This window comes from Calliopsis andreniformis, chromosome 8 (genome assembly GCF_051401765.1).
Source record: "Calliopsis andreniformis isolate RMS-2024a chromosome 8, iyCalAndr_principal, whole genome shotgun sequence".
NCBI classification, from domain to species: Eukaryota; Metazoa; Arthropoda; class Insecta; order Hymenoptera; family Andrenidae; genus Calliopsis; species Calliopsis andreniformis.
Genome location: NC_135069.1, coordinates 9,781,172 through 9,806,054, shown reverse-complemented (window position 1 = coordinate 9,806,054; position 24,883 = coordinate 9,781,172). Strand labels below are relative to the sequence as shown.

At 36.8% G+C, this 24,883-nt stretch overlaps 1 protein-coding gene across 2 annotated transcripts in view; it reads right to left on the bottom strand.

Annotated features, from left to right (window-relative positions):
- Window positions 1-13,746: 13,746 nt before the first annotated feature.
- Window positions 13,747-24,883, bottom strand: part of LOC143182612 (terminal nucleotidyltransferase 5C) — a 105,860-nt gene continuing 94,723 nt past the window's right edge. For both annotated transcript variants that reach the window (XM_076383723.1, XM_076383721.1), the window contains exon 2: window positions 13,747-23,379. In XM_076383723.1, the coding sequence (XP_076239838.1) occupies window positions 22,054-23,334 (1,281 nt within the window). In that variant the 5' untranslated portion in view covers window positions 23,335-23,379 and the 3' untranslated portion in view covers window positions 13,747-22,053. The remainder of the gene's footprint in view (window positions 23,380-24,883) is intronic.

Here is a 24,883-nt window from a genome sequence, read left to right as displayed (position 1 = left end):
CCACAAAAATAATTAATATTTAATTCCCTGCAGCGGGGACCGACTACTGTGCCCCCATTTATTCTTACATGCTGAGAGAGATAAGGTCGAACTTTTAGGTTACGTATTCGAATTGAAAACATTTGTTCCATTAGTGAACAAGTTCCATTGAGAAACTGGGAAAGTTAACCTTAATGGCACCGTAATTGGTATTTTTTACCTTGTATCACTGCACTTGTATATTTCACAGCAAAATGCGAATTACTTCCAGTCTCTTCAACGTCTGACGAAAGACTGTCCTCATTGACCATTCCATTTTGAATCATGGGTTCCTTCCTCCCTTCTTCTTCGCTAGCACGCCCCTTCCTAGAACTGCCTTTGGTCCCAAATTATTGTCCATTGGACTCAACTATGGCTTCTCCCTTTTTTTACTGCTATACTTCTCTTATATATGTAGCGAGTAATTATCGAACAGTTACTATGAATACGAATAATGAGTCCACGAATTGGCACAAATGAGTTTTTACGACAAGAAAATTGAAAAATAAATACATAGATAGGAAACTATTGCAAAAATATTCATCGAGATTGTGTATAATTGATAGATATAAACGAATTACTTGATTTTATTCTCTTAACCTTTAATTAGTGAGCTTTGCGTATTATCTGTTATTACTAGCCATGCGTAAAATTTATTCATGGGTTAGGTATTTAGATTAGAATGAATATACAAGGTGTTTCCTTTAACAAGAAACGGTGGAATATCTCGTGAACATCTGGTGAGATAAAAGAAATGTTTGTACAAAAATTGTTTGATATAAGAGGAGACATTATATGGGTTAAATGATTTTTTAATAGGTAGACTAGTGAAGGAGATTTTAAAAACAAATTATTTCTTGTAAATGGAACCTTATATTTCTTTACTTACTACATATAGTATCGTCAGAGACCTAGTTGCTGATCAGAACCCAAGACCTAACCAGTTTAGTATTTAAATACATATATGAAGTTTATTTTTATAAAAATTTGTTCCAAAAAATGAGTATACAATTATTACTGTTATGATATTTACGCGTAAAATTGAGCAGCTTGTAGTGAGACATAATTTAAGCGATCAACTGTTGCTCTCTTCATATGCTTTACTTTAAGAACTAAATTATGATTTAATTGCTATTATTTTCGCACTTTCTTCAATAATAAATTGAAGTCGATACACAGATTTATGCGAATAACAAACAATTTTTTGGACTCGGTTAATTTTTCGCGAAAACGTTAGAAAAACCATGCTTCTTACTCTTAAGTGATTAGAAACAGCGTCCTTGGTGCTTCATTGAATTCGTCTCAACAAATTGAATGTAATCGCGTAACAAATGAAGAAAGAATAAGGTTCCCTTTAAAGAAAATAATTTCACTCTCTCTACTTTATCTACTAAAGTCATTTGCACTATGGTATGCCCTCTTTTCTATACCAAACAATTTTTGTAAGAACGTCTTTTATTATCACAGCAGCTGTTCAGGAGACATTCTTCCGTTTCCAGTGAAAGGAAACACCCTGTACATATCTGATCCTATAACATTCTACTGCATGCAGCGTTCAATGACAGGTGTCAGAAATATTATATGATGATTCTACATGCTGAAGTAAGATGAGAAGCTTCGTTTCTGATTAATCCATTATTGGGGAAACACCTAAAATACACGTGAAATGTGTCTGACTCGAGGAATATTCTACTAATTTCGCTGTGTCTGGCCTAATGCGCGCTGGCAGTAGAATAAGTCCTAAGTCAGACATATTTCATTCTACCCGTATAATTCTATTGATATTGAAATTCTAGAAAATATTCTTTAAAACCCATTTCCATAAATTGTTATTGGAGGGATATTAGTAACCTAACTCCATTGTTTGCGCTTCAAAAATGGGCTTTGTAATTTAAAGGTTAAATAATAGCGAATAAAATACTTTAATGGAAATTAAAGAATTGTTTATCAGTCCTCATTGTCATACAAGATTTTCATGCCATGACACTTTTGTTGTTGATATGCCCTATTTGCAGACTGATTGTTCAAGAAATGTAACAAATATCAAATACACAAGCTCACTCATTATGTCGTTAATAGGAACTGTTTCCATACTTATTATAGGGATTTGCAATGTTAATCGTTGGAACTATTTCTACGCTTGTCTCAATAATCTTTCACGCATTAAAGCTGCGCACTCTTTCACTTTTACTTTCAACTACATTTGTTATGTAATCATATCACCATCCCCACTTCCAAGTATGGAAAAAATTGTATGCAATTTACAGTCCAGAGTCTTTTAGATGAAAATAAGAATAAAGGATGCATTCTAGACTGTTTTTAATGATAGTAAGTATGATTAAAATTTTTGTTAACGAAATATTAAATACATTACACGTACTACTTTTTGATGGTTGAAGTTCTACTATATATTGAAGTAAACTTCTCACTTAAAATATATTGTTATAAATAATATTATCAAGTATAACAGGAGTTGTAATTGTCAGCTTTTCTACATTGTGTCTTGAAATTAGTTTAAGTATACCATTAATTATTTAGAGCGCACTAGTTATCCTTATTATAAATATGTACTTTGTCATTCGTCATACATCGTCGATAAAAATAAAAGCAGCCTGAGATATAGTTTAGTACGAGCTATTGTGTAGTAATTGCACATTTTCAAAATTAGTCGGAATATGTACGTCACGTTTAGTGTCATTTTAACTATTAAAATCTTTGTAGCGTTATTGTCACTGATTTTTCGAATAAATGTAAAACTGTGAAATCTTATCGTCTCTCAGAAAAAGCATCAATGATAAATACTGGTAACAAAAAGGTAAGTATATTGTTAAGAAATATTATTCAATATATATCATATTTTTACAAAAACGTTATCGTAATGACTACAATGTCTACATTATCAACCGAGATCTTATCTGTTCTACTTGAATGGATCAGAAAATGTTCATCTACTTTAATAAAATGAAGTTCTTCTTTATTTAACATAATAACGGAATACTCGTGGAAACTTCTGCATCGTATAAAAAGCTTTACTTGACAGCCATTCAGAATGATGAAAAGATCTTTGAAGTTACTTTCTATGAAACATTCAACATTTTCCAGCAGTCTTTTCAGACTCATTCATTGGGATAAAATCATAATAATTCCTTACAACGAATATTTTAGTTATTTATAAATCTCTGTTATTATTGCCTTAAGAGTAAGAAAATACTGCAAGTGAAACTGGAGAGATGTAAATAAGGCAATGCAACTGAATCAATACGAAAGTGTTCTAGAAACAAGAGCTTTTCCTTAAAGCAGAGGGTAGTTTTAATTTTGAAAATTTCATCTCAAATAAGATGAAACTTATTATAAAGTCGATATTATGAATTGGAAATACTTTAAATATAAATTCTATGGCTGAAAATAGAAAAAAAGGAAAAATTAGTCATAGAAGTTAAAATGAAACTAACTGAAAGCATAATTTGTATAATTTTATTTTACTGCATTCGCATAATGAAGTACCAAATGAAGACAAACTCTGCAGATTTAAAAAAAAGTACGTCAATTCGTGTTAATTTGCTGACTAACAAAAAAATTACTTTGTTAGAACAAATAAATAATAAAATAAATAGCTGTAAATATAAAAGTCTGTCATTTAAACTTACCAAATTTAATAAACTTAATACTTAAGTTAATAAACAATATAAGCCCAGGAAAATATTATATTATGTATGTACAATCAGAACACAACAATTCTTGGTGTTTACATGATATTTATTTTCATGTTTCGTAAGTAATTCTTATAACATTTCTTATACAATATGATAATATAGAACATACTCATGAGCAAATTAGAGAAATGAAAAAGAAATCGATCCATTTCCGCACACTTCAAACTTCATACAAAACAGACGGTATATACACTCTGTATCTTTTTCTCTCACACATAAATTATGGTATACATATGCAACATAGTCACTACACTCATTCTTTAAATTCCTTTTTTCAATGTACAAAGGGTTGTAGAATTTGATGCAACCTTAACAATTTTTCGTCACAATCATTATTACCAAGTAAACTGTGGATTAACAATAGGTAACCATCATGGTCTTTATACACCTCATGTGCGTGTGTCATTGCTCTATTTGCCTTTTGATCTCTGTCATTAACATTTTCTTCCGTGCGTTTGATTTCCTCCTCCCTTTTCATTACCACGTGCGTATTTGTTAATGCGCTTAGGTAACAAGGAAAAAGAGCCATTGAGGTAACAGCAAGAGCTGTTACAGAATTAAAAGAAGATTTAGTTATGAAACATTTCAAGCATCACTGGTGACGGGAAATACATCAACCAGTATTGTATAAAATATAAAAAGTTAATTTCTTGAAGAATTTCGTCCCTGGAATGTACATACGTTAGCTCTTTGTTTTTTCTTTTATGGTAGTTCCACGATATTTCTTGAAATGTATATAATATTGTTGCAATGAGAAAAATAATTTGTTTAAGAAACGATAGAAAAATTTGATAACTTAGATTTAAAGCTAGTTTTAGATCCACCTTGCAAGATGTTATTCGAATTACACATTTCTTTGGTCATTTTCGATTTTAAAATAAGTATTTTTATATCTTTAATAACAGTTTGATCTATTAGCTATTTTTGCTTAATAAGGACTAATTTGATCTTTATTGTTGTGAGTCATTTAACCGTTTCACCTACATTTACTTGTAAACCATTTATCGTATAAAAAAATGTTGCAAACGAAAGTTTGGTACCAAGAGAAGCATAAATGTAATAATTAGTTTTTTTATTATGTTACTTGTTCACTCCATATATGGACTCTACATACCTTAGTATTTTTTGGCTCAGCATTAAATGTCTTTTTGTACCTTTCATATACTTCTCTTTATACCAAACAACTTTTCTTTGAAATATCGTTTCATAAAACCAATAGTTTGCAAGTAAATTAAGGTGAAACTGCTAAATAACTCATTCTCTATACGACTAACATTTTTTCTAGAGAATTTTCCCAAAGCTAGGGTTAAAAGAATTCTACACTCGTCCACAAAATTAAAGACTCACGAGGTACTAAAAGCTCATTATTAGTAGTTATTGGTAGCAGCACACTTTTCATTTAAAATGCAATAAAAGGCGACACAGAAACATTGCTTTTACGAGATCATTATAAGCTATTTTACTACATCTTCCTGCAAGTTCATTGTAAAAAGAAATGCTAAAAAAATTTATTGACATTCGTAGAGTAGCATGAAATTATAAGATTGTGTAGAAAAAAGTCTCTATTCAGTTCTCTATTCCGATTTCTAATATAAACAATTTTTGAGAACATTTAATTCCAGGATGTGAAAGTACACGACGCTTTACACTTTAAGATGAGAACAAGTAGACTTTTCTATGATTTCTTTTCACAAAGTGATAGTTCTTCAAAAATCGACAATTTTTTGTCATAATTTGATGATCCTTTAATTTTGTGGACGAATGTCCTTTAGAATATACTCGTCGCAATATTAACGCCTGAAATTTCATTCAAACGAGAATCTAATTGTTCAGTCATACTTTTTAATTTTCCGTGCTTGTATTACGCATGAATTCGAAGAAGATTCCGCAAGAAATGTTTAGGATTTTGTACTAAAAATACATTGAACCATTACTTTACGCGATATGTTTTAATTACGTGGAATACTTGAGCCTAAACGAATGAGAAATGTATTTCTTACGGGTGCGTTACAACCATAATCGGAGACTTACGCTTATTCTGCCTCGCTAACATGACTTCGTACGCATTTATAGAAAGGAGATTCCATGACTGGAAAGCGGAAACAAGCCGCGAGAAGTGTTTTCCACCGCAAGTAGGAAATACGAAGTACTAAAATACATTCAATTCTTGCAGGTTCAGATGTTACTTGTCCTTCATCCATAAACTGAACTAAGTTATCGTCCAACTTCTCGCTGCTTTCACATAATTTACGTTCTTATTACCAGATATAAATTTTACTCGTTCTATTTATGTAACATAAAGCATGCTTTCGATTTATTCAATTTAAATACCCAGTAGTTAAGTAAGTCATCGACATCCTACATGTGAATCATGAACGTATAAAATCCATTCTCTGTATATAAAAACAACGATCCACTGTGTCTCATGGAACGAGATTACGAAGCCTTTGTCGATGATAGAAAGTTCCTGTTCACAAGTGCAATACAATTTCTTTGTTTGTGTCACGTCATTCCAGCCGATCGATCTCGAATCCTTAACGCGAATCGCCATATTGGTTTCGGTTCAGGAGAACAGTTTCATTTAAAGCAATTTCTCGAGAAACGACGCATCCTTGAGCCTGTTGCTGCAGCTTTGATCAATTCAGCGATGAATCGACGAAGCTAGTGCGTCGCAACAAAGAAGCAGAATTCCGTATTTGTTCGTGAATATTTGCTGAAAGTTGATACAGCTGTTTTCGCCTGTAGGCAACGCTCATGTGAAAGGGCGACCTTAAAAAGTTGCAGAGTTGAGCAACGACTGAAAACAGACGGAAGTTTTACCATGTTTGTTTCGAATCAGAAACGCTTCTTTTTGTCTTGTCTTTTACAGTCCGATGTGTACATTAATTTTCATCTTTGTTCAGGTCTTTTTTCGACTTCGTCCTTCTTATAAAGGCTTTCCTCTTTTTCCCTATTTAGATATTAAAGGATTAGGACACTTTGACGCGTTCAAAAATTACTCGTGTTTTAAAACAAGAGGAGAAAAAAGGAAACATTTGATTGATATAAGTTTTTGTGGTTTATTTTACAATGGCATAAACTATAAAAAAACAGCGTTAAATCTGAATGAATCTTTTTTAGTATGGCCTGATGGTATGCAGGATTCCCGCCAAACGGGTTTAATTGGAACAAAAATTCAAAAAATACTTGAAGCTGGAGTAGAGAGTATAGTATTGTAAAATAAGCCTTAGAGACTTATGCCAATCAAATATTTACTTTCTTGCTATTGTTTTAAAATATGAGTCATTTTTAAATGTGTCAAAGTGTCTTAACTCATTAAATGATGAAGGTTAGATGCTTCATGTTACACTTGCGATTGCTACGTTGAACCTCGATAACTAATGTGAAAGGAAAACCTGAAATCTTCGAATTATAGAGGTTTCGACTTATCGAAGTTTTCGAATAAGAGAGGTTCAACATACGAAAATTCGACTTAGAGAGGGTTTATACTAGAGTTAATAATTTGCTGATTGTAATGATTTAAACAAAGAACAATTCAATTTCAACTTAGAACGTGTTAGTGTCTTAACGTAATTTTACTCAGCGTAAATGCGAATACGACAATTTAAAACAATGATGGGAATTATGCGTTCAATTCCTTGAATGGATATGCATGGATGGAGGGGTAGAGGCACAGCATGTATCATTTTACGTTTTACAGCAATCATTTGTTTGACAAATTAGGACACTTAGCTGTAAATTTTAACTATAAGAATAAAAAATGCACTCAAATATATAGTGTACAGAATGTCAAAGCTGAAGCCTAAATTTCTCCTCTGTTTTAGGAGGAGATATTTTATTAATACGAAATTTTAAAAAACTGAAAAAAGGTACCCTACACAAAAGATTATTCTTTCATGGTATTTTTCCTTCAAAATCATTCAAATTATAGTGTCATGAAAAATAAAGGAGAGATCTAGGTGATCTGCTTCAGCATGAACACCCTGTATAATTTAACTTCAAGTAAGTTTTATTTTGATATATAGAGATTTTCACAGAGGAGCAGAAGAGAATGAATAAAATTTTTGTCTTATAGAGGTTTCTGAGTTAATAAGATTTGAGTTATCCAGGTTCGACTGACTTATGATAGTGATGGAAGAAAAATCCAAGGGTTGAATGATGATAGAAATATCGTCATGTTACTAGAAGACTAATTTATAGTATTTGTATTTGTTATAGTGTCACAGACGAGTTCAGTCAACTCTCCAATAATTGGTTCCGTGTGATTCTAAACTGTCATACGATACTCAGAATTCATACTAATTGTGTTTTCTGTTATTGAAAACCGTGTTATTCGATATTCCAGTTTCATACACGAATGGCCATCCAATTCGAAATTTTTAGTTTAAAAGAAAAATATTTTTGACTATATTCAACGAATCTTACGTTAGTGTAGCTCAAGGATTGTGTTACTTGAATGTTGTCTGTGTAATTAATGATTATAGGGAGGAACAAAAAATTTTTAAGCCTATTAGGTGCTTCTGTTTTTATAGGATTCATTTTTGTCATGTTTAACACAAGAGTAAAAGAAAATAAAATGTCAAGAAGTCAAGCTGAAAGCAACGAATCTGCCATAAGAAAATACGTACTGAATTGCAGAACTTCTTGAAACAAGTTAATGAGACATTTTATAATACGTCGTTTGCGAGTATAAAAAAATATTGATACCTATTAACATTTTTTAGCTCCCACTGTTAATAGAGGTAACGATATTATTTAAAATATTATTTTACGATTTATATTATTTTATGTAACTGTGAATCAAATTAGGAATCCTTAATGAAGCCTAAATGAAAACACTAATCAGTATCGTAAGCAACAAATCTGCTGAGGGATCTGTTTGACGTGCAACTTAAAATTCCTGCTGGCCAAACAATGTTGTTATCGGAATTTTCATGAATATTATGAACGATATTCGTCAGGCGGAATGCTACACAGCAGAAGGCTACATTCCAAAGAGGAAACAATTCAAAGTTGATCGAGTAGTTTCCTGTTTGTTCGAAGAACTTTTTCGTATGACAAAAAAATAAGGCAATAAGGTCTCATTCTTGTTTCAATTTCTTGCTGTCCCGAAGCAAAACACAGCTTGGTTTTTTCTTATTAGACGCCTTCGACACAAGGGAAGAATCGTTTAATTTATTAAACCTACGCAGTTCATGGAAACTTTTATTTTATTGGGATGGTTGCGTGAACATTCTGGATTTTGTTTACTTTCTGCGTCTTATAATTAGGCATACTCATCGCACATCTATTTAAAACCAAATATACCTGAGTGCAAATGTGTTTTCTTCCTCTCGACAGTTCGTCACACATTGATAAATTTGTTCATCTAAATAACTTTTCATTTAATCTTTTATTTGATAAATTTCTTGTCTGTCAATATCGAGTAAATACTTGTACAACTATTATTTCTGGAATAAATATAAAAATGAAGCTATCAATTTTTGCTACTTAAGTAGTTCAAAGTTTCAAAGAAATGAAAATCCACGTGACATCTGAAATTTATTTAAATTGAGAAATATGTTCTAGTCGTTACGAAATCAGGTGGAACTTTCAGACGTCTGCAAGAGTCTTTAGACGAATATATTTATTGAATATATCTGTTTTATTTAAAAATTTTTATAATTAAAAAAGAAGGAACTCGACGTTCCCTCGATCGATAATCGTCGAATCAAACTGTGGACGAACATTGATCTCAAGGGAGCACTAGTTAGTGTTTTGCTATTTCAATAGTGTTCTGACAATCTATTTTCATATTCGTCAACTTATGTACTGTCAGATGCTTCGTCGTTGAAAGTAATTCCAAGAACACAACGTTGAAGTCAAATACATCAAAATATGATAGTCTTTGCATGGGTCTTGCAGGATTATTTAAATTAATCTCAGTATTAATAAATTCAGCAATAAATGCAGAGTCAATGAAGCCAGAAAAATTACAAGAAATAATTGTATCTTCTTCTCAATTTTGATTCTATTCTCTTCTCTTGTAAACAAGTAACAGTAAATAATTAATACAAAATTTAATTAGATTCTACTTTCCCCATGGAATACCATCGAAGAAGAGAACATATGGAAGTCACAATTTTAAATCATTTTTTCGAGGCAGGATTTCGAATCACAAAGCACATTGAGTAATAGAATTTATGGCACAATCGAAATAGTTAATCCCTCATGAAACAACAGAATGATTTTCTACACTTTAGTTGAGAAAAAATAACATAAAAATTTAAACGATATAAACGATACCAAAAAATAGAGATTAACAAGTGTATAGTGAGAGTGTTATATTTAATTATTTATGTATATACAAATGTATTACAAAATTTGTTAAGTTACTAAGTAATATGTAGCGAGCTTATAGCGAGAAGATAACCCTACTTCGGTTACGCCAAAAATTCCTGCACGATCCTTGGTGACAGTAGAACTGTAGAAGTGAATGTCGTCGTTAAAAGGAAAAATGTGTGAAGAGTCCATAGCTCGAATGCCACTCGTCAGGCAAAATTATAATTAACTTCGGCGAGAGCAGCCTCGATTACGATGTCTTCGTCGCGAAGACTCGAAGTTTTCCACCATTCATTCAGTCATTTCGCTTTTGTACAACGATCTTTGCTCAAGAATCCCAAATGTCTAGCATTTGTTAAACAATCACACCAATGCAATCCCTTATAGGCTCTAAACTTCGTTCGATAATTCGATTGTCTGTTGAAATCATCTGAGGTACTTTCTTCGTCGCTCCATATTTGTTCTTTCTTTTTTTTGCCAATACACGAGATGACATTTATCTTTAGCACTTGAAGTACAGGGTGCTTAATAAAAATGGTCACACTTATATGGAGAATCTATACATGTATAGTGTTTCTTTGTTTCTATTTACAGAAACGATGATGATGTAGAATTAGGGATGTTTTAAGAACAGAATACACAATTTGTTTAGTTCTTCGAGGAAAGTTAGATCTATGCAAGTATTCATATTTTTTTTTTTGTGTTTTTTGTGTTACATTGTTCCATAAATATTAGCGGTCTTATTGGCTACTTTAATTTTTATTTATAGTTAGCTCAAGTACTCTGACGTTGTTTGATACGATAATAACAGGGATTCTTTTAGATTTCTTCAGTGGTTTAAAATACGCTTAAATAATATGTACTAAACTGAATTTTTTAATATTATATATTATACACTAATTATATCCTAATTATATTTTAGTTATTGGATATTACTCTAGTTAGTACCTTTAGTTCTATCGTAATTATAAATTAAAATTTATTTTCACTACACTTTCATTACTAGATTTATATAATACGTGTGCAGTTATTATGACTGTTTTATTAAGCCTAATAAGTTCATTTCAGGTGTATGTACAGATATGCAACGAGTAAAAGAAATCAACATTATCTTTTTATAGGAAGAACGCAAAAATTTATGGAACAATGTATCCTTTACTTCGATGTTTGACAAGAATTGAAGATATATGATTTTTAAAAACAATATTAGATAGCGATTTGTAAGATATCAATGGTCTACAAATAATGGTCATTAAGTAATAAAACTTATGAATAAATAAAGATCTATAAGTAATAAAACTTATATGATTCAACAAGAAAACGAGAAAGTTTTTATTATACAGTATTTATGGTAAAACTGCATAATACTAAAGAGATTTTTTTGAGGTACTGAAAGGAAAAACATTTATTATGGCAAAGTTAATTGATTATATTCAATAGCTTGTATAGAAGCAAAAAAGTACTTGTTCTGTCGACAGGATACTAAAATTGTTTGAATTATCTAAAATATGGAACTTGTCGAGAAAATAATCATTGAGATTTAATATTCTGGAGTTTGTTTATATTCGTTGATTCATGTAAATTTGAGCTTTGTTTGTTCAAATCACGATATTCATTTCTAAACAAGCAGGCAGCTAATTGTAAGTTCCTTTAATTCTCGATTTTGTACATCATGAAACTGTATATGAGATCTTTAATCGAGGGATGGTAAGACTACCACGTTTTAAACGATTGTTTTATAAAGATATTTCTAACTTATCCTAGATCATGAAATGTTAATTAGCGTACAGCTTAACCTAATCAGAGAGGATCTTGTATTTATGTACCTTATCGAGTATCTATGGTATTAAACTAAAGTTAGAGTCAGTCTGCTTGATTTTCGGACGCTTTTATTCAGCCTAAGATCCAGACAATGATCCATCATGCTCTCTAACTGGATCTTAACTGAATAATAATGCAGGACGCTAACACGATCGTCTCCCTTCGATTCTAGAGAATTTCAATGTTTTTTTTTCTATTGTCCTCGATTATTTTGCGTTCCTTCCGCTCTTGAAAAAACTAAACTCTTCACGGTTTAAATCGAAAGGCTCAAATGTACATACTAATGTTGAGTCCACCTTTTTGTCGAGTTAACCATTACAATTTCGGTAAAATCTAAACTTAATCTTATACTGACATTAAATTCAATTAATTTGAATAGATTAATTCAATGTTAAATTGTATTAATTTAAATATATTCATTCAATCACATAATTAAAATCCTTAATCACTAATTTCGTATTAATATCAAATTCCTTTTCCATCGCAAAAGTTAAGTTTACAGTCTGTGAAATGTAAAATATTGGACACCAAAGTAAGAAGAAACTGAAATAGTAGAAAATGAGAGATATTATGGAGTCTATAGTGAGAAAATACTGCTTTTCCTTCTTTTATGGTGAATCTTTTCAGTCAGCCAATTAATCTAAATAATATAGAAATTAAATACAAGTAGAAGTTAGAGAAAGTTGAACACAGCTATTATTTTATACATGTGAAAATACATGAAAGTGTGATAGTAGTACCTGTTATTGGTTCAGTTTAATGAATTTCAGAGAGTTTTAGTGAACCTCAAGAAACACACCATGGAAAATATATCTACTTTCTTCTGATTACACAACAATGTAATGATTAACTTTTATTTTATCAACACTGTATGCACCCACAGTACTTAAAGGGTAAAATGTCAACTTCTGTATTCGGTTTTTGGTTTTTATTACAGTAAAAAAAACATACAGTGCTTGTTACCTATGAACTGTAGTTGAGATACTAAATCTGTTTAATGTGCTTCAAAATGGAAGATAAAGATGATCTTAAAATTATGGCCTGTGATGTAAGTGTACCTAAGCATCCTAAATATAGAATTCTACATACACACAGTCGATTCCTTTATGGTATAAGAATACAAATTAATTTGGTGCTCTTAAAGTAAACTATTCACATCCCTATTCCAAGTTTAAATTCTCTGCCACTTTTCTGAAATTTGTAATTGTTAACTTTTCAAGTGGTAAACGGTGAACTAATTAGAAATAATGAAGAATATCTGGAGTATTGCAGATAAATATTGAATTTTGTAAAAAGGCACCGAATTAATTCGTACATCTAATATCTCTCGCTCATCATTACTAAAAGATCTTTTCTTTACTTTCCTGTTCTATCTCGTACAAACATGATGCGATTAAAAAATATTTAAACTATCAACATTTCCTATATTTACAATTCAGAGTTGGGTGAAATTAAACGCGAACAATAACTCTTTTTTATCACGCGTGTGATGTACGCCTGATAACGATTTTTGGACGAACGCTGGACGCAAGTAACAAACGTGTTTGAAGTTTGAAGGATGTATACCGTTTGTGCGAGGAAAGCGAGTGATATAAAAGCTTCGCCGAGACTCAATGATCGTGACAGCAAAAATCATGAACTCTGCTTAATGAAACGTGAAATATAGCAATAGTAAAATTTTCACGTTATTCCTTTGTCAATAGTTCAGCTCCTCAAGCTTCAAATGTGGAAAGTGATTGTCGAAATGAAACAAAAGAACGTGAAATGAAAAGAAGGAGAAGGTTCGCTAAATGAAGAAGGATAAGATTTCTTGGGAACTGTTGTCTGTGTTAGATTAATATTATGTAATTAGCTTGCAATAAGAAAAAGTATATACGTGTAAATCATAGTCTTTATTATTAAATCTTTCACTTGAATATTCGGTACAAGCGAATCGATATTCATATTCCTATCTCGTGTCTATTAAAAAAAGAAAAAAGAACGACGATTATCAATCGCTATGTCATTTCTCGCACAGATACGAGTACGTAGTCTTCACTGTCGGAGTCGAAAGACTCTCGATACGCATAAGCACGTTGCTGTCCGAATCGCACGCAAGTCATCCGACTTAATTCCAGAACTATCAACGTAGTCACTCAGCAAAACTAGAGGACTCACCCTTTCTAGCTTCCAGCGTCTACATATTACTTTCCATTCTTTCCATTCGTTATCGTAACTCACATTTTGTTCGAATGTTGGTACACAGACTGGCTCATTATTCACTGAAGTATTTAAACAAGCTCTTCTACAGATATAATAAAGAAACAAATTAAGTCAGCAGTGATTAGCACTCATTGCATTGCAAGGTCATGTCAGCTGTTCGTAATCACTCCAAAATTATTTCGAACACAAAGTAATCAGAATTCTGCATCACAAAGGAAACCTGCATAACAGGTTTCCAAACTGACCAAATTTCTTTTCACACACAAGAACCCGCTGCCATGGTAACAGATAAATTAATTGCAAAGCATTGAGTCTTACTTTTCTCCTAATCAGTTTTTCTGGTATCGTCTCTTTAATCGTCCCCAACTAGACCAGTGAATAACTAGACACCCTGTGTATTCTAGTCACAAGACAAACGAAAGCATTCGAAGGATAAGTCATCGGGCATTTTCAGCGAACGTGCGTCAGGACAGGAACGCGTTGACAAATTCTCTCACCCAACTCTGGCTCCGACACACTCACAAAAACGCGCTGTGATCGTTTTTCTTTCTCATTCGCCTCAATCTCTCGATCTCGCCCCCTTTGAATGCCGATCCTCTCGCGTGCAGGACGATCCCTGCAGGATTAACAGCTCGATAGAGCTTACGTAAACGCTAAGGACGATCGGCGGGACCTTCGGACAGTTCTCGCCACCTTAATCGGCGCGATCAGCACGCTTTACGATATCGTTAGGCGCTACGCTTCGCTAATTAAAGAGAGACGCTCTTGCGATTAGTCTCGCTTTTCCCGTATTAAAATAGAATGGCGATATATGAATGAGTAGAATGGGCGTGTGTCACTCTTATCCTAATTGTCTCACGCCGTTTAATTGTACAACTTCCGGGAACGAAGCTCCTTTAAATGCTAGGAGACGATCTTGACAGCGCACACGAGAGCTGTGGGATACCCCGAAGTGGGAGGGATAAGGGACATCTACACTGCCCAACTATGGAGAAAGGCAGGAACTACAGAAGAACGTGATATTAAGTTTTTTGCATTTTTGGATGATTTTTTATATTTGTTTCAGTGCAAAATAATAGTATATTTTTAGTAGTATTGCTTTCCTCCGTGGTTGGGTTGGATAGTACCGTCCATGGAGTATTTAGACACTTGGTGGAACTCAATTGAAACGTTCTTTATTTTCATGGAAGTGATCCTATCATTGAGGAATATCGTTGACATTAATATAAATTATCTTCTATGTCTACTCAAAATGAAATTAAAATTGTATGGTGGATACTAGGATTATTCGATTTAAATTCGATTCAAGTGGGACGCAGTAGGTTGTCATATTGATACTAATATCCAATTAAGAAACACAGATGTGGATTTCTTTATGACACTTAAAATGAAATTCAGAGAAAAAGGTGTTGAAAAAGTTAATTACTAAATTACCTAGAATAGTCAATGCTGTTTTTATCTAACAGCAATGTGGGAAATTTGAAGGGATGATTCTTCGTGACAAAATAAGACGAAAACACGTCTGAGAATTTGTCTGACTTGACTTATTCTACTGGCATTCCTGTGTCTGATCTAATGTACGTCTGCAGTAGAATGGTTCTCCAAGTCAAATACGTGTTACAAGTATTTTAGGTGTATCTTTTATAATTAGTAACACAGAAACGAAGTATCAAATGCAATTTCAACATTCTTCAAGTTTTTGTTAACAGTCGATCATTTATGAGCAGAGAAACGAAAGATTTACTTAATTCTTCTTAAGTTTGCTAATATACTTTTTAACAGATAACGTGCTAACTCTTTCTTCTTATTGTTATTGAAATAAACGTATAACCGTTCTAATTAAGTTCCTGTAAGTATCTGAATATTTATAGACGGCAGTGTAGCATAGCATCGACTTTTATCCCTATTTCCTTTCTCGATGTTCTATTCTTGGTTTTGATTCCGTCTCTGGTTTGATGTTCATTTAGCGTAGGCACATAAAATTAAATTAAACTCGGACAACATGCGGCTGTCTTTCGTCGAAGAAATCAAACGTCGCTTCTTTCACCGAAATATCCGCGGAATTTCCCAAACTCGAGAGAAATATGGCTAGACACCGTACAGAATACATGAATTCTAAATAAAATTTATAAAATCATTTTATGCAAGTACGCGTTAAACATAACAGTCACCGATTTGGGGGAAAAAAAATAATATCGGTGGTGTAGAAATAAGAACAGTGAACATTTCTCTCAGCATTAAGATACGTTACACCCACGCAATTTTTAATCCCTTTTTAAGTCTTTTTAATCCCTTTTTTTTTGTATTTGTATCAGTTACCTTGAAATCGCCAGCGTCACGCTGTCGATCGTGATCGAAGTCAAGCGTCGTGTCAGCGGGAGAGCAACACATGTTCCTCAACCCTTGAATAATAACCATAGTGTTGTGTCAGGTAAATGCATTTTATTTCCTTTTCTCTTTCAAATATAAAAATCATTATAATCATCATGGGCGAGTACAGTGTTGCACGGCAACGTACAAAAAATCCGTGTTAGCCGGGCATATGGTTATTATTCACGTTCCAAACTCGAGTATCGCGGACCGAATACACGACTAATAATATAATAATAATAATTAAAAACAGAAAAGAAACTGCACTTGTTCGCGGCATACACGATCCGCCCGAAATATCAAAACGACGCTTCCTGAATTCGAACATTTTCTAATCCCCCCTTTCCCTCGAATCATCCCCTTCCTCATTCGCAAACAAATCGCACATCATTTTTTTTTTCTTCCCATTTTCACGTTTTCTTCTCTTTTCTCGTTGCTCGTGGCGAACTAGGCACGACGAGTAATCGCTCGAAAGCATCGACCACCGCTGCACGCTCGTTACAATGACAACGAGGGATTACAATGAACATATTTACAAACGCAGTCTACGCAGCGGATCTTCTCCCTCGCTTACCGTGTCTCGCACATTTTTCTCTTTTCATCACGCTTCGGCTCGATCAGAGGCCACGCACGCTCCCATTTGAATCGTCGATCCGTATCAGCGAAGTCTCGATCCACCCGCTGGCTGTTTCATTCGAAATTCGCGGCGCGAAGCAGAAAGGGACCTCGCTATCGCTTCCGCTACGCCGAGGCGTTCCCGTTCTCGTGTCCCTTTCGTTCACGGAGATCGCAGAGGATCGTAGGGAATCGGCACGCCTGTCGATTGTTTCTCTAATTAGCGCAACTGATTAGTCAGACGCCTCTCGACCGAGGAAACTGCACGTCTTTGGTACGCTGAAGTCGTTGTCGTATGGCCCGACCCGACTGCGGGTCAGGAGGATTGAACGTACGCTGGAAGGAAGAGAGACAGAGAGAGAAAAGGTGAGGCTATCTTTCTGCTGACACAGAGTTTCCGTGACTGAAACGTGGATATTCCTATCGTAGCAGCAGAGCGTCACGACAAGCTTCTTAAACAGAGGAATCGATCATCTGGATCAGTTCTAGATTGTCGATATGCCACTTGCGAAATTTTGGGCTACACCTATGGGCAAGAGTTATTCTCGGGAAATAGGAAGAGAATGAAGTGGGTAGCTGATTGCCAAGAAGATACCGATTGCTTGGTCGTAGCCTTCCTGGGCTTCCATGACCTTTAGCGAGGGAGACTAACGGGAACTTTCGCGAGACCATCTATGGGGAGGTCGGAGGCTCGACTATGAGAATCGTTGGGATGAAAGTTCTGTAAAAATAAGGATTTATGGAACCAGCACAAAGAGTGATAAAAATGGAGAAATAAGGAAGGATTAATTTCGTGATGGTTTTTATGACTTGATTCTGAGTGAACTGTATAGCCAAATTTTCGTAAGATGAATTAACATGTCGATTATCGAGTGATAATTGAGAATTCGTCACGAAATGTGCGTGAGTTAATCTTGTGATTATTTCGATTCCTCTGCATCATGATTGATTGTCGAACGTGTAATCCCTCTGCCGCGCGAAGTCACGGAGCATTCCTCCACTTCAGTCACTTTTCTGTCCATGAAGATAAGTGATAAGTGAAGATTCTAATATCGCTGATTAATATCACAAAACACATATTTAAAACAGATTATATTTGAAGCCTTCTGGCTCGACGAGTGAATGATTGTATAAAATATTGATCGGCCTTTGTATAATCTAAAACTGCTTTGTTTCAAATGTTAAATAAATTGTTCACTTTCATCTAAAAATTAGATTCGGCGCGTTAACAATAAAATACTTCGTTCACTGGGTTGCAGCAGAAGAAAAAACAAAATTGTGAAACCTGTGAGAAATTAAACAACTTATTTTATAGTACACTTCGAAGGGAATCATTTTTAGAGGAAAGTGCGACCTTGAAAATGATTAGATTCTACGATCGACATCAGAATGTCCCCGATATATTTATAAAAGTATTAAAAAATGTTTACATGGTCCGAACGATATTTAACGATAAGACTCCAGTAAAAGTATGAAAGTTTGTAATAAAAAAACGCGAGCTTTCCAGATCCGCCCGGTTACATCCACACATGTTTAATTTATATAACGAATATAATATATATTGTAACCCTGTCACCTATATTAAAACGAACAGTAATTTAGATAGAAATTGATATATTAGGACAATGATCGATGGTAAAGACGCTATTTAAATCTTCCACGGATTAATTCATCAACGTAACGGACAACAAAACGATGGGAACATTAATCAGATGATTTCATTTTGATTCTACTACATTTATCTTTTCCCGACCAAATCACGGAGCGAGTACTTCGACTTTGTTATGTCGGAAGTCTATGAATCGCAGTCTTTCGATATCTTCGAACTCACGAGGAACATGTCCTCAAACTATACGCGATTTAAGTTTTAAGTCCGCGCTCAGAATCATGGGAAACTCTCTTAATTTACCCCCGATTTCACTTTTTCGTCACCGACATTCGACGATTTCAGATACGCAAGAGTTCGAATTCAAATGCTCGAGTTTGAACGAAATTTCAGCCACGACATTCCCACGACAAGAAACAGAATTCCCTGATTCGATATTCCCCATTCTCGAACTCCCTAATGAGAAATGAATGATCCCCCTTTCTATCGATGTGCATCGAACCCTTAGCACGTTCTTCCTAGAGTCTGGCATTCAATCTCCACTGAAACTTCAGCCAAAGTCTGATGAAATTTTGAAAAAAAAAGCACTGAATTTAGCAGCGAGGAAGATCGATCCTCCGTCTATCACAGGCTATCGAACTTAGGAGGCTAACATTTTCTACAACGCGTAATCTTATTCGAAGTTCTAAAGTCGAGATCGCCGACTCGAGTCATATCAGGTGTTCAAGATTCACGTAAACCGAACGCGTGGAACTCGAAAGCTCAAGCTCCAAGACTCCAGCTGAAGTCTCTGGCCAGCTCGATTCCTCTTCGATTCGCGAGGAACATCCAATTGTTCCGCAGTCGAGAGTCTCAACTCAGGCCACATTCGAGGGTTCACCCCTGGCGCGAAACCGTTTCAAAGTCGAGGGGCCTTCGAGTTATCCTAATGCCGAAGCGCTCTGTCTTCGCGAATTCCCTCGTCCTTCAGAGAAGACGTTCTCGGACAGCGGTGCACGCAAAGGGGGAAGTGGGACGCTCTATCAATGGGGGTGAATCGACGGAAGAATGTTAACAATAGCGATGTCGACAAGGTAGCGGTGGTGGTCGAAAAGTAACACAGTCGTGACGTGGATCAGAGTGGTGGTGGTTGGTGATAGTGGTAAAGCGGTAGAGAATAGACGAATAGAGGTGCACCAGGTGCACACTAGTCAGCCTGGCTCTCCTTAGCATTAACACGCGATATACCAGAAAAACCAGTTTGTGGGCTTTTTATTAGGCCTTTACTTTCGCTTGCAAACTGAAAGGAAGAGTGAGCGAGCGAAGGAGGCCTGCTAGAGTAGCCGATGAGCGAGCGAGCGAGCGAGCGAGCAAAGTGACTGACGGAGCTAACTAACGGGGTCACCAATCGGTACGGACACGCACATATAAAGAGAGACGCGAGCCGCGCACACATTGCCTCTCTCTTTCTCTCTCCGCCTCTCCATGCACACAGGCACGCACACGCAGAGACGCCAGGAGATCCGCATCTGGTGTTGCCTCTTTACGTACACGCGCAATGACACCACACCAGCTGGGATGCAAACGCACGCGCGCACACACAGATTTCACAGCGCACCGACACTCTCGCTCGCGGTATTAAATAATTACGGTATCTAATAAAGAAAGTTATGCAAACCGCTGCTGTGATCACGAGAGACTAGGGTCGTTGCAAGGATTGCTCGATCCCGCGGTCGTGTACGACTGCGCGCACGCGCGGCTGCGCACGCTGTCCCGTAGCACGCGCGCATGCGCGCTCGGGGCTTCTCTCCTTCGACCGAGGAACGCGAGCGATCGGTGTTTCCCCTAGGTCGCGTCGTTCCGCGTCATTCGATGGATTCCACGCGACACTTTTCTCATGTTCTATTGTTATAGGTGTTCCTAGAGAGAAGCGACTCTATTTTATTCGCCCTCACGCTCGCGCGACCGAACAAAAAGCACGTTCGCTTTCTGGGAAGCGACCGTTTGTCTTCTCTGTCGTGAATCGTGGTTCCGCTGTGCGCGTGTCCGTTTATTTGCGAAGCGTGATCGTGTTCACATGGTGCGCTAGTTCCCGCGAAAATGAAAGAAACGAACAGAAACGTGTCTCCCTTCCCCTCCCTCTCTGACAAAAGCTCGTCTTTTCCGTATCGCAATGAATGCGCCGCTCATTCTTGATTTCAATCTTATCACGTTAGATATTATCTAAATGAAATGTGTTCACAGCCACACATTAATATTTATACATAGATTTATACATGTATATTTATATATTTAAATATATATATATATATTTATATATTTATAATATTTTTCTTGCAAACGCCACGCCCGTTAATGTTTGTTTTTTGTTTTTCTAATCTTTACCGCTACCTTTCTCTTAGTACACGTTCTTGAAACGTTTTTTTTACGTTTTCTGTGTTTTCTGGGAAAGAAGAGCGACTGGAACGCCGTATGGACATCGTCTTCTGGGTTCGAACTCCGCCCCCAAAATCATCGTTCCGTTTTCGTTCTTCAATCCCCTTGTCCTTCCGTGTCTTCCGTCGATTTCACCTTCTGTTCCTCCACTTCCGCTCGGAAGCTTCACCCCGTGGCGTCGCCCGCCTTGGACGCCAAGGAAGCTCCTGAGCATACTCGAAACGCGCACAATATTCAATGCTCACAATGTCTCGCTTGCGACGCGCACCGATGAGCGTCTTTTGCTATCGAGTCTCCTCGGACAACATCTCCTCTCTGCGCGTGCATGTATGCGTGTTCTGTTTGTATCGATCGTTCGCATGTTAGGCACAACACATTGTTACTTTGTATTCGTTTCGCTTGGAGTCTTGTAGTCTCTCAGTTGATCCCCTACGACCGGCTAGCAAGTTGCCATCGTGTTTGGTCCTCTCCGCGACAACTGAGTGGAAACTGAGTGGTAGAATTCTCCATTCACAACCTTTTCCTCCCCTCGACTATCAGTCTTTCTGAACCTGATCACTGTCACCAATCCGCTCGAACGATGGACACCATATCCCACACAATCTCCGTGGCTCACCATGGTTCTCCCATTCCGACGAGCTTCCTCGTCTACGTCACTGCGCGGACCGTCTACTCAGTGCTGGGCCAGCTCGAGCGTCAACTGACGACCGAGCACTGGTCACTTGGCCCACGGCGAGCAGTCGACGGTCCGTCATCTCCGAGATCTTGGAGAACACAGGGGCTACGACGGTAGCGATCGCTGCATCGGGGATATTGTAATCGAGGACACGGACCTCCCTGGGCCCAGGTGTCGATAGCCCCGGTGTCGGAGGTCGTGGAGGTGCCGCAGATGTCGGTGACTGTGCCGATGGTGGTCGTGGCGGCGGTGATGGCGGTGCTAGTGGCGACGATGGCATTGGTGTCGATGTCGCATCACGACGAGCACGCCATCCACGAGTTGCAGGTGCACGTGTAGCACGCGGTGGGTATTACGGGAGCGTAGTAGTAACCGTTCGCGTAGACGTAGGTGGCTGGTGGGCCCGGCGGGGCCTGTTGGTGGTTCGTCAGCCGTTGCTGCTGCTCCTGGCAGAAGACTTGATAAGCGAGGTTCTCGATCAGAGCTAGAGTCTGTCGTCTCTCGTGGCCCATCAGGCAGACGGTGGACTCCTCCACCACGTTATAGAGCAACATCAGGTACTGGTACTTGAGGGCTTCCTCCTCGGGCCCGACGAAGTGGTTCCACAGGTAGTTCTCAAGCTTGGCGCGCTGCTGGCTTATATCCGGGAAGTCGATGAAGAATCTCGAGCACATATACCGCTCAAGAGTCTTGATGTAGTCAGGCTGGGAGGGTTTGTACATCTTCACGAGAAGGTTACAGTATTTGAGCAGACCACCGCCACGGATCTCTTCTGGATGCCTCGTTGAGATTAGTTTCTTGTGGAGATGGTAGAGCGCCTCTTGGAAGTCACCGTACACGGACTCGCCTACCACTGTCGGGTAGAAGTTCTCGCCGATGGGCAGCTTGCTGCACTCGTAAAACAGCAGCAGGGAGTCGAGCACGATCTGGAACGAGTCTACGGAAAACTCGAACTGCCGCCTCATCGAGTCGACGAATTTGAGTTCGACGTTCCTGTGGCCGCGGGAGTTGCCGAGGGAGATCAGTGACCATCGGTCGCCGTCGTTGTTCACCTTCACCATTTTACTGACGTACGCCTCCTTCAGACTGCACGTGGTGATGCGTTTGCGGCTGACTCCTTCTGGCAGCAGGTCGAACAGCGAGCCAAGCACCGCGGCCTTCACCTTGTCGTAGTTTCGCCCGCTTGATAGCTCCACGGCAAAGATCAGGTCCAGGTCATTGTATGGCTGCGACTCGGTTGCCAGAACGTGAGAGGCGGCGCCTCCATTCAGCCGGATGTCGCGTACCCTCATCCCTGCGCCGCCATTGCTCGGATCAGTCTCCAATTTGCTGCGCACCACGGTCACCAGGTCCCTCAGTCGGACCTCCAACGTGGGGAAGTTTCCTCTGCCGTGGATACTGACGACCTCGTTCATCACGTCGTTCAGTCGACGAACTTGCTCAAAACTGAGAACTGCCAGCCTCTGCTGAGGATCGGGGCAGTCAGAGTTGTTGGTGGTGCTGTTGTTGTTGGTCTCAGTGCCTCCGGTGCCGCCATTGGTCTTGGTGCTGTTCACTTGGCAGAGGGACTCCATCATAGCGACCCGACGCTGGCGTTCCTCGCCGATCTCCAGGGAGCCACACTGAAACGGGAACGAAATAGGATACGTTATTAACTGTGCCATTTCTGGGCTCGATAAATCTTATAGAAATAGACTGTATTCCCTGAGAGATGTTCTAGAATGGTGTGCATTTTAGGACGTTGTGTTATGAAGTGATGAAGAGATTTTGGAAGTTCTGGTATGGTTCTCGTACTGAAACATTATATATTGTATTTTGGGTGGAATTATGATTTCAGTAATAGTAAAATACGACCTTTTCCTGTTTATGTCACATAGGTCGATAACTTGATATTTTGATATGTCAACAATATTTGTTGGATTTTATCAGTGTACAATAAACCACATCTACGATAGGCTATAAATATTATTTTGTGCTATCATTGTTTAAATTAATTTCATATTGACAGTTTGTAAATTCGTTTATATTTTTTTGCGATTTTTTATTATTCTTTATTTTAATATCGTTCACTCATATTAAAATTATATCGAGTCATATTTAAATAACTATAGTTGTGAAGGAAGTCATGGCAAAATATTGAGATACATGTTTAAAAAATATTAAATAATTTGTAAAAGCTGTAGAAATATGGTAATACTGTAACAAAAATGATTTCATTTTTAAAATACTTTTAATTCCATTCTTGTTCAAACTTTGAATAAATGTTAATTCAAAATAATCCTAATAATTTTATCAGTTACATAAGTCATGTTCTTTTGGAACAAATTTCCCAACATTTCAGGCATTGCAATTAGCTTAATTAGAGAATCAAATATCACAATGATACTGGTGTGTATTTAGTGATGATCCTCTACATAAGCATACTTTTTCATGATCCGGTTCATCGCGCACCAATTAAGATCTTTTGAATTGCCTAACTGATTAAAAGGATCAACAGTAAAAGTTATATAATACCAGACTTCAAATCTCTAATAAGAACTTCGTGTTTTCTTCGTGGTGTTTGAAAAATGAAGAGTATGCTCAGTGGAAAGGAAACTAAAAGTAGAAGTAAAATTCGTGAATACGAGAACTGATTTGGATTGGCACTCAAATGTAGATATGTATATTATAGTTTTAGAGTTACTGGAAAATAAAGCGTATGGTTGGAATATTCACGACCTTCTTGCATTTTTATTTCCAATTCGAATTTTTATTAATGGGACGCAAAGAAGAGTACGAAGTTCAAGCCAGAATATTGAGCTATGATATAACGTACAGTTATGAAATTCATTTTTATAAAATACACCTTATCCTTGCGTATATGAATTACAAATACACAGCACGACGTTTGAAGCATTTAATCATTTATTGATTAGTGAACTCATTTCATCACGCGATCGCTTGTTTTCAACAATCTCCCAGAATCATTCGAGAAACCGAAGCACACGCTGTGATAATTGGAGCAGAAAATGATAGTCCTTAATCTCGAATCTTATCAGCACAACCGCTTACAACCGTTAATGAACGCTGCGACCGCCGATAAAAGAGCATTAATTGATCCGATTGCGTCACACAGGTGAACACAGT